We start from the raw sequence: 11,053 nt of genomic DNA, 5'->3' as shown, positions 1-11,053 counted from the left end.
TTAAAATTCTCACTATCGTCTTCATTTCTCTCTTATTTCTCTTACTCTTAATCCGTTTGACCCGCAACTTGATTGAACCGACCCGTAACCCAAACTGACTTGCCCGTTTGCCATATTTAGTGACTCATTCCTATTTAGGTCCTGCATGTATTGATCCTTTAAGAGATAAAGAGTTCTTATGAACATTTTATTACCTTTAAATGATCCACATTTACTCATAGTTTTGGATAAAAAATATTAAAGCTATTTACAATTTTGGATCCGACCCTAAACATCTTGGGAATGGGTTATGGGACCCATTTATTTGTCGTTCTGCCTAAACGTTAGTCGTTTAATTGGAGAGAAAAATTGAACAAATCATCTCATCCAAACTACAAACTGGCCACTTGAATCACACGTGCTACCTTCACAGAGGATAATACTAATGCATTTGTCCAGAGAGAGACAGAGAGTGAGACTGAGAGGTAACTGTGTCTCTAGAGACTAGAATGTACAAGCGTTACCAAAGGAAATAAAGGCTGACAAAAAAAACTCTATTCCATTTTAAGCCACAATGAAATTCCCAATAGTCTACGCAATCCAAAACCAGTGATATAGTTTTTATGGTTAACATATATTTTTGGATATTTTGCCATGACATCCCTTTTGCAAATCTCTCTTAATATTTCAGCCTTCAAGTTTGAATCTTTACTGAAGTATGAGATACGCAAGAAAAAACCCAGTAATTGTTACTCTCTATCAAGAGCAAAGCTTGGTTCTTTGCATGACAACAGGTTCAAGTTGAAGGCTTATGAGGAGAGGTGGTCTTTGTTGGGTGGGAGTAAGTGTGGGGATGGGATTTTGGTGAGAGAGGAAGGGTGGAAGAGGAAGAAAAGAGTGGTTGTGGTGAGGTTTAATCAGGGGTTTGGGTTTAATGGTGGTGGTGGTGGTGGTGGAGGTGGGAGAGATGATGGTGCCACTGCTAGACTTCTGGGTAATCTTGCTTTGGCTATTGGACTGACTTATCTTTCATTTACTGGCCAGCTTGGTTGGGTTCTGGATGCAATTGTATCCGTTTGGGTATTACTCTCTTTCTCTCTTTCTCTCTTTCTATATGTGTGTGTGTGGGTAGATTTAGTTCAACTAAAATATGAGTGTGCTGTGTACAATTTATTCAACTGATATATGGATTCCTTTATAGCATCCTATTCACTCATTTAGTTTTTTTAGCGTTCCATAGTGTGATGGTTTGCTCTATATCCTGATCCTGATGTTGTTGTTGGTGTTTGTTCAATTTATTATTCTTTGTTGCAATTGTTTAATAATAAGTCTCTATACCCGACTTGACTTTTCCAGTTCATGGAATTATGTGAAGTATGAGTTGTCTGTTCTATTATGTTGTTGTACATGATTGTCTATTCATCAAGAATTACCTACTTTTTTCCCAGCTTCTTACACCTGGTAGATTTTGGGGTGTGTGTGTGTGTGTGTGTGTGTGTGTGTATTGACTGTATTCTCTACTTGTATGAATCTAATAGAATAACTGTGTTGCAAGGCCACTTTATAGATTCATGTTGACTGTGACATCAGTATATGTGGTTAAATCTAATTAGCTGATGCATTTTCACAAACAGCTCTTTGCAGTGCTTGTACCAATCGTTGGCTTGGGTGCTTTTCTCTGGTGGGCTGGACGGGATATAGTTCAAGGCACTGTGAGGCTTCAATTTTCTGCTACTTCCTTTCTTGAAAATATTTGGTTTCTTCAACTGGCTATTTATGAGTTGTACAAAGCAGTTATTATCTTCATAAAATTGTAACTCAAAATTGTTACTTAATTTTTTTCTTTCATAGTTCGTGAACCTGTAACTCATAACATTGGTTCAAGTACTGGAGATTATTTTTTACAACTGTTGGTCGAGCTGTGTTCAAATTTATCATTAAGGCCTTAGCATGTTGTATAAATATGCATATGAGTGGATGGTTATATACTACGGGATTAATTAATTATGTGGCAACTGACAAGTCATCACCCCTATTGAATAAACTAAGTTTACCCTGCTTAATTCATCAGGGGCTTCTATTCATTAGAGATCCTAAACACATGGAGGATTGACTGTTTGTTCATCAGCTTTGTTTGATTTGTTTTGTTTGGAAATGAATAGCATATGTATTAGTTAGATGATCAGGATTTCTAATTTCTATATAATAGTTGTACCATTGACTGGATGATCTAGCTGGATAAACAGGATGCAGTGCTGGTTAATTTTGTTTCTCTATGGATGATGTCTAGCATGAACCAAATGTTTGATGCTCAAACCTTTCTTTCCATATCAGAAATTGTGTTAAAAATAAATAATGACCTATTTACTGAATACAAAAAAAAAAAAAAAAAAAAATTATATGTTCTTACAATGTGGAATATGTAGTTACTTTTCATCTAATATTTTACAAACAATTTCCTGTGGATATTTTTAGAAGGTAAAGGAATAATTATTCTTCTTCCATCTCATGACTTTGATTTATTTTCCCCCTTTTTTTTGTGGTATATTTGCAGTGCCCAAACTGTGGAAATGATTTTCAAGTTTTCAAGTAAGAGTTGTTGAGACATTTAATGATGTCAAACTAGCTTGCAGAGACTTGGTTTTGCACTATTGTTGATGACACTGCCATATGAGTTGTCTGACATTACAGTAATGTTATCCATTGCAGATCCTCCCTAAACGATGATTTACAGTTTTGCCCCTTCTGCACTCAACCTTTCTCTGGTAAAGTTAAATATGAATTTCCTGAATTCCTTTTATCAATTTGTTCCCATAGTAGGGTGTAGGCATTTAACTTGCAGTGATACTTCTAATCATAATTTGGCAAAATTTCACTAAGTTGGTCGTTAGTTGTGTATAATCATTGAGCTTTAACTTTTAGCAAGGCTTTAGAGTTGTCAAGTGGAACATTTGTATTTTACTGTTTGATATTGAAAATTGTCCTTTCATTCCTAGTTGCAGCTTTGACAAACTTAGTCAGCTGACTTTGTTGTTATCTTTTATTATTATTATTATTATTATTATTATTATTTTAATTTACATATTTTTTAAATCCAGATCATGTAACCTTGATTTTCTGTTTTTATGTTATCCATATGTCATTATATGTAATATAGACCAATATTGTCATACTCATACATAATGATGTGATCAGAAGGGAGTTAGTTGACACTATTTTGTTGTGCTCCATTTGGTTTGTTGATCAACTTCCAGTGCACTTGAAAGTGATTCAAACTAATTCCACTTCTCTGGCTCTCACCCCGTTCCTTTTTCTCCCCTTACCTCTCTGCCTATGGATAGAAAGGATTTTGCACTGATCATTGTGTTGTATAAAATTTCAAGGTGGTCCAAAACTGGAACAAACTAGGGAAGCTCTAAAGATGCATCAAACACAGAGCCCTGAAATATTCTTCTTTTAGACAAAAAAAAGTCCTTTATTGATATATGAAGATGATCAACAACAGTTAAGATATCTAAAAAATCTATTTAGACCCTTTTGTGATTAATACGGTGGAATTATGGATTTATTGTTCAATCGCATATTAAGTAATCCACAAGGTAGTACAATTTCACCACAGATATCAATACCAAATCTATAAGCAATAAATAAATATGAAAGCAAATAAAAGCATGACACAAGATTTGGTAACGAAGTGGAAAACCAAATAAGAACGTCTTTGATGGAAAAACAACTTTGGGAACCCAATCTTTATAAAATTCACTAAGAAAAAATAGTTACAATAGTCTACTTAGAAAACCTTTCTATAGCTAGACTCTCTATTGCCACCTCTGCAAACACCTTGCTTGCTTTTCTAGCCTAGAACCTTTGGAATCTTCCTCAACAAATCTCCTCCACAAACTCCTCATCCACACAAACTAGAACCCCTGGCTCTCCAAAGAACCTCGTTGAAATTTTTTCTGCAGTGATCCTTATTGGGAAAAGAACCAAGTGGTTTCAATCTCTCGAGCACTCTTTAGCTCACTAGATGAGTGAGTAAACAACTAAGGTTTTTGTAGTTTGACTTAATTGAAAAGAGGCACAAAGTATTCTCTCCATAACAGTGTGGCTGCCTCTACTCACTGGAAGAAGCATGCAAATGTAGCTTTATATAGGTGCAAATTTAAGGTTTAAGAGATGGCACAAAACTAGGTCAAAAGTCAAAACAGAACCAGGGAAATGAATTTGGGCATTTTTGCTTAAGTGAGCCTTAAGCAAGGAACGGGCGAAGTCTCGGGTTCATTTTATCATTTCATTCAAGCGAGATTATCTCTTTATTGAGCAAGTTACCTCATTCGCTTGAGCAAGATCCATACCTTTGCTCACAAGAAATTCTCCAAATGAACTTCTTCAGGCAGCTTCAAGACAGCTTATAATAGACTTTTTACCATAATCGAATTACACCCACTTGAAATTTGATTACTACCAAAGTCATGGAAGTGAATGACACTAAAATCCTAACAAGTCTTATCAATGGCTCTATTTAGCTGTGTTATGGATTTTCTAGCCAACATCCTAGTTGTTGCAATTCATTTGTCTCTCATAGATTCGAATAAATTTGTTCTGGTAACTTATAGTATATGTATGTATGTCTTCATTTTTCTCATTTTGACAGTTGGCTTTATTTTCAGTGGTGGACGATAAGTTTGTAAGGGACTCTGTGCAGTTCTCCAACGAATCTACAACATTTGGGCAGGCTTTCAATGATTTTTCCCGTTCCAAGAAAGGTATTCTCTACGAAGCTTGCTGCTTTTTTTTCATTGAGGATTTATGCAATCAAATATGTAAGTTTTATATGTTCTTATATTTTTATAATAATACTGCATTTTATGGTTATCAGCACCTGTATATTTATATTCCTGAACATGTGTCTTTTCCAGGAAAAGATTCTTCTAAAGCAGTTGTTGATGTTGAAGCAGAAATAAAAGATGCAGACTGAGGCCTCATAGCCATTATAGCCTGGTATGCAGTAAAGATCCTTGTGATGGTCTTTTCAAATTATTGATTTAATGTGATGATGATATAGGCTTTGTAGAAATATTCTTGGTTGCCTTGTTTGAAAAAAAAGGGTTCTATTTTCATCTTGGAAAATTTTATACTGTCACCTATTTTGTCTTTAAGTCCACTTTGTTTTGATTTGTGTCAGCATGTCTAATAGAATTGATATTTTAAAAATTAAAATAGGACTTAAACTATATTTTAGGAACAAAACAAAAAAAGAAAAAGTTGAGGTTCTATTGTTGTCTTTGACATATCATCCAAGTTTTATCTTTGTCCTTGAAACTTAATAGGAGTGGACAGAATGACAAAATGTTAAACATTTTTTAATTTTAAGGATGAACACAGAGCCTAGCTCTGGGATATATTTCAAGAACGAAAAGATTTATTTATTTATTTTTTAACGCCAGCGGACATTACTCCTTGCCCTTCAAGATAACTCTTCAGAAATTCCATGTCGGGGCCTCTTACGCAGGTATTATAGTGAACTGGAGACAACCTGAATGAACAGGGGCCAACAATACTAGGGAGGAACGGTTAGCTAAGTGACATCGCAAACTGTAATATAAGTTTTGACATTGATGTTTCTTGTGTTATATTTTTTTGTAAATCATTTATTGTAACAAGTTTGTTGAGATAGAAACTAGTAGAATTGTAAAAAGGCTGTGTTATTGTTTACTTAATAGACGGACTCTCAGACGAGCTTGAAGTAAATTGTCTCACTTCCACCCAATGCTAACTCACACTTGCTTGAAGAAACTCTCTTAACTAGAATGACAACGTGCAAGGCATGTGCTAATATCTTTCATTAGAAATGTATTTGCTCTTTATAAGTGGTCATGCATGTTGTTTTGGTAAAAATTCTGTTCTAGGCATCTTCGGTGGAAAAAATAATTGTTACAACTTACAAGTCATTTGTTGAAAAATGGGCCATCCTTTGTCATGGATGATCAGGGATTCAGGGTGGACTAATCCGGGGTGATCCAAATTTGGGTGGGCTAAGAGTTGGTTTTTTTTCTTTTCTTTTCTTTTTTCATCATAGGATGATCAGGGTGGACTTCCACACCTAGTAGAGTTGGTATATCATAATTCTCTTTTGAACTTTCACTAAGAAGGTTGAGTTTGTTTCAACATAAATGTTTTCCAGACAATTTTCCCTGATCTATATTTGATTCGGTCGAAAATGTCGGTCAACCTAAAAATATTTTCAAACTTTAATGTTGGTCAGCCTAAAAGTATTTTCAAACTTCTTTTTGGAAAAAGAAAAATATTTTCAAACTCGACTAAAATAAAGGGCATAAATTGTTTTGCGTCTCAGAAGTCACCCTCTGTGACCACTGACCAATGAAGAACCCATTGGAACATGTCAAATCGGAAACTGCAACCTTGAACTTTCAATGAATTCTGGTTGTGTTGTGAAATCAATTGATTTTGGCATTGTGAATGCGTCCATTATATTAGATTTTGTGGAATTTTGCCTTCATAACCTTTTTATTTTCCACATTTACTTTCCTCCGCTGGGCCCAAATTGTACGAGTTGAGCACATCTCCCAAATCTTAAACATAATAAATCTTCTTGAATATGAAGGTCTAAAAATGCATCAATCTACAAAAATTCCTGTGGTCCAGTGATAGAACTCAAGAAAAGGTGTATTAGATGAATCATAGTATCTAAACGACCATATGTGAGAGAGAGAGAGAGAGAGGGTGCTAGCATTCAAAATCCATTATTTTTAGTATTCATGTACAACTAAAGCAGAACTCAAAACAAGCATGTCTCATTACACAACAAGGCCAAACATCCTCATTCAAGAGATCGTTAAGCCAAGCAAGGATTTTATTTGCATGCAGAACTGCCATAGAAAATCTAGTGTGATGGTTCTTCAACCTTCTGCAAACAGGCATGGTAAGTCAGAGTCAACACAAAATAAAAAACGTTGATTTTTAAGACGCATAAAATTGTCCAGGAAAAAAATGAACAGCTAAACAAGTGTTTGTGGTTCATGAAAAATACCATTAAAAAATACACATTGTATAAGGAATGAAACCTGTATAGCAAGTGCTAAATGCCCTAGTTAATCAAATTGGTGGAATGCATAAACAATCATGAAATCCATGATAATCTTAACAAACAAATAATCTTTTATTATGGCTAAGTTTTAAGCTCCAGATTGAGCTCCTAAACTTGTTATGCAAAGAAGGTCTAGGCAGAAGATAAATTTGAGAATTAAGAATATTTAACCCCAACACATAAATCTATTGAGGGTGACAATGTGACATTGAAGCTAAAAATGCTCCAGAATGTTGATGAGGATAAAAAAAGTTACACTGTACGCAGGGTAATTTTATCTTGGTTGCTTATCATACTAGAATACAGAGTATCAAAAGGAAAAAAGTTGGATACAAGGAAACTAAAACTTCATCCTGGAAATTTGGATTAAAGGAATAAAGTTAACAAAAATCTCCCAACATCCCTAACAAAGTTCTTTTTTTTTTTTTTTTTTTTTTTAAATTTATAATTTCAGAAAACAAAATCATTGTAAGTCTCATGGCCAGTCCCAAGAGGAAATAGCAGCAACGCTACTCCACGAGGTGATGAAATATGAGACCACTTGTTGATGGAGGAGCTCCCCCAATAAAGGAAGAGGGCCATCAACGTCAGCAAGCATTTATATGTGGCATTAACTTAGGAATTTGCAAACACTAAATAAAGTTTGCTCCTATCTCAAGTAAGGGATCTGATCTAAAAATCCTGTCACGTTATTATTATATAATTCTAATTCATTAACAGCATCAATACATACATACACATTCACATAGAAAAGATATCCGCATACAAACACATATTAACAGAAAAACAAATTAGGATTACAAAAATCAAAATTTGCGATTCATGATGTGCCCCATCAGAGCCAGGAAGATAGAGCAAACCAAAAACTTCATGAGTATGATTATTATGACATACATACATACATACATACATACATACATATATATATATATATATATATATATAAACACCCTTTATCTTTGGGACATCTAAGAGCACTCATTTGTAAATCTGAACCAGACCAAAATTACTAACTCACATGGTAGAGCACCTTGTTTTTTAACCTACAGGTGCCCAGAAAATCCCTAAAGTTAAATTTTTCTACATTAGTTGCAAAGTATGAACAACTAATGTAACAATATTTTCGTTCATTTGCTACAAAATTCATTTTTGATTAGAAAGGATAATGTGATAAGCAAAATCATACCATAAATATGAAACAAACAAAGGTCATAAATCAAAAGGTAGAGCACAATACCTCTTCCTTCTTGCCGTTTTTGCCTTTAGTGAAAAATTTGTAACCTCCATAGAAAAGTAACCCCCATCCAGTCAAAGAGGCAATCACAAACTGCAAAAGGTATTTTTTTTTAAAAAAAAAACTTGGTGAAACATTTCATTAACAATAAACAAAGTAATTCTTCAATCAGCTTGACCCTCTGTAGTAAGACTCTTACTGAAATGATCCCATTTTCTAATTCATTTCATAGTTGAATATATATCCTCTCTCACTACATTCTCCCTTGATCCCAAGCTCAAATTTGTACTACACCCATTATTATTAAAACTGAAAAGCATTCTTTTCTTGGAGGCTAAAAGGATCCAGGACATCTCTCCCCCCTAAATGCTTAAGACAGACTAGCATCAGTAATTTAGTCCCAGAAATCAGAGTGGCTCTCAGTTATGTCACAAGTCTTTCCAATGACCAACATAGTTATGAACACAAAATGTAGAAGAGATGATTCTCTTTCTTATGAGAAGTCAAAATATAGAGGAGAGATAACTCATTCTTTTTTTAATTGATAATTTGCATACGAACTCCTTTTTTTCTAGAAGCCCGCCCTTAACCTCCAACCACCCCGTTCGGATGCGAGAAGATGTGCCGTTTGAGGTAGAGCTCAACCATAACATATTAAAAAATGAATAAAAAAAAGGTAACCAACCATTACAATATGTATAGCATTTTTGTTTTAGTAAGTAATGGTGCATAACATTACTTTAAAAAAAAAAAAAACTTTTATTTTCAATAGAACCACAACTAAGTGTCTAGTGACATACATATGATACATGGTTACTTCTCCAGCACCATGAAAAAGTAATGTATAATCTTAATCTCACTGGGTCAGCAAGCAATCCCATCATAAGAAGAACACACATTGTAAAAAATTCCAAAAAAGAAAAGGACTTACATGTTCTTCTTTCCATTTAGATGGGCTCAATGGGTCTTGCCAAAAGTTCACCTTTGGAGGTCCATGATGATCTGCAATATGCTCAAACTAAATATTGTTTGTAAAAGCATTGAGCCTAAATGCAAAGAACAAAGCACAAGCGTGAACATGACTAAAATAAAGCATACATTTTTGAAATATAAAATATAAAATAACCTTTGAAAGCAGGATTCAGTACATATTTTTATAATAAGTACAATAATTTTATTCAATCACCTCTTCCAAATCTCACAAAAATAGGAGTTTTGTGCACACTATGCATGACCTTTTAATAGAGGAAGTACGTCAAATACACAAATTGTGCATCTGCTTACTACGAAACAATGCAAGATTCATAACTTATAATTTTTTTTTTTTAAAAAAGTTATTAAATTTAAAATAAGAATATGTGTTGCCTTTAAGCTCAAATGGTTGGTTCAATGACACAAAAGTTAATTCAATTTCTTAATATTTTTATATTGCAAATTTGAAAACAATTGTCAATAATAATCTAGTCATATGAAGTTTGAACATAACATTATATATAAATCTTTTACGCTTTATAAAAACATATAACGGTAATAGCTATGATTAAGAATATGGTTAAAACACAAAGATAAAAAAATCATAAGAATAGTAAATTATCCCTGTTCATTCCATTTGATATGTGAACAAAAAATTGTATGTGCATACAACACCTTTTATATATATGTGTGTGTGTGTGTGTGTTTGTGTGTGTGTGTATCAATGGCTCATGTCAGTCTCTTCAAGATTGATTTCAAAGATTCTTATATTTTGAAGCAGAAATAAAAAAGCCCACCTAGGTGTGCTTTGTGCTTAATCAAAAAGCACCATATGCATGTTTTATAAAACCAGCTTTTGCTTCGGCCAAGCAAAGAGCTTAATCCTTGGGACTTTGAGCATTGAGCATTTTAAAGCGCATAATTGAATACCACAAGGGTCACATTCAACAACTCAAAAGCCCAAACGAAAGTTTCTCAGACAAACATTCCATCACACACAAACGTAAGAACCAAACAAAACCCAAGTACACGAATGAAATGATATACCAAAGTCTGAACTAGTTTTAAGAAAATTTACATTCTTTATTTTTTTTTTTCTCAGCAACCAAACAAGGAGTAAAGAAAGTAAAAAGGAATGAATGAGAGATTACCGCCACCACTGGCGAGACCACGCCGATGGATGAGGGAGGCGGCCTGAGCAGTTGAAGGCGTTTTTGGGGAGGAAAGCCGAGCGAGATTCACGGCTTGGCGAGCCGCGCCTGTCCACGCCGCCATAAGAAGATGTTCGGTGTTCTTTAGTTTTGTTTTGCCTTTTGTGTAGTCTTTGTTAGATTGTTCCAGACACTGACTCAGTGTGTGTATCTGTGCTGTGTGTGGAAGTTGAGAGAAAGTGAGTTGTGTTGACACTTGACTGTTGAGTTTGAGTGTAATACGGTAAAAAATAACAAAACAAAACAAAAGGAAAAAAGGAGGAAATTGTTTTTCCAAATGACTGAAATTGCCCTTGGGCTTTTATGTTCTCTTTTTGGGAAGAGCTAAAGATGTACCAACTACACAAGCGTCCAAGCCTATGTCTAAGTGTTTATTTTATTTTATTTATTTATTGGCGAAAATGGGTAAATATCCATAGAAAACAAACTAATTAGTTAATAGGGTCCGGTTACAAACTATATATATTTTTAGCAACTCGAGAGTCAAAGACTCGATTTTGAGCTCCTAAATCGACCCTCTGAAGCTCGATTTTCATACATTATTTCTCT

The 11,053-nt window shown here is 34.3% G+C and overlaps 2 protein-coding genes across 4 annotated transcripts; one reads left to right on the top strand and one right to left on the bottom strand.

The window, feature by feature from the left end:
* Positions 1–412: 412 nt before the first annotated feature.
* Positions 413–5,749, top strand: LOC115958619. 2 transcript variants are annotated; one of them, XM_031077047.1, is made up of 7 exons: positions 413–1,059; positions 1,614–1,691; positions 2,534–2,568; positions 2,689–2,744; positions 4,650–4,745; positions 4,899–4,980; positions 5,492–5,749. In XM_031077047.1, exons 1-6 carry the CDS (start codon positions 634–636, stop codon positions 4,955–4,957), a joined length of 750 nt encoding a protein of 249 aa, XP_030932907.1. In that variant the 5' UTR covers positions 413–633; the 3' UTR covers positions 4,958–4,980; positions 5,492–5,749. The 2 variants fall into 2 exon arrangements, with proteins under 2 accessions (XP_030932907.1, XP_030932905.1); XM_031077045.1 differs by having other exon boundaries at positions 414–1,059; positions 5,427–5,749.
* Positions 5,750–6,645: 896 nt separating this feature from the next.
* On the bottom strand, positions 6,646–10,742 carry LOC115957868. Of its 2 annotated transcripts, none has more exons than XM_031076207.1 (4): positions 10,445–10,742; positions 9,253–9,323; positions 8,325–8,414; positions 6,646–6,904 (listed from the first exon to the last, which is right to left on the bottom strand). In XM_031076207.1, the coding sequence occupies exons 1-4, from the start codon at positions 10,566–10,568 to the stop codon at positions 6,884–6,886; spliced, it is 306 nt and encodes a 101-aa protein (XP_030932067.1). In that variant the 5' UTR covers positions 10,569–10,742; the 3' UTR covers positions 6,646–6,883. The 2 variants fall into 2 exon arrangements, with proteins under 2 accessions (XP_030932067.1, XP_030932066.1); XM_031076206.1 differs by having other exon boundaries at positions 6,646–6,907; positions 10,445–10,738.
* Positions 10,743–11,053: the final 311 nt, after the last annotated feature.

This window comes from Quercus lobata, chromosome 8 (genome assembly GCF_001633185.2).
Source record: "Quercus lobata isolate SW786 chromosome 8, ValleyOak3.0 Primary Assembly, whole genome shotgun sequence".
NCBI classification, from domain to species: Eukaryota; Viridiplantae; Streptophyta; class Magnoliopsida; order Fagales; family Fagaceae; genus Quercus; species Quercus lobata.
The sequence above is the reverse complement of the archived record's forward strand: the minus strand, read 5'-3'. Positions and strand labels throughout refer to the sequence as shown.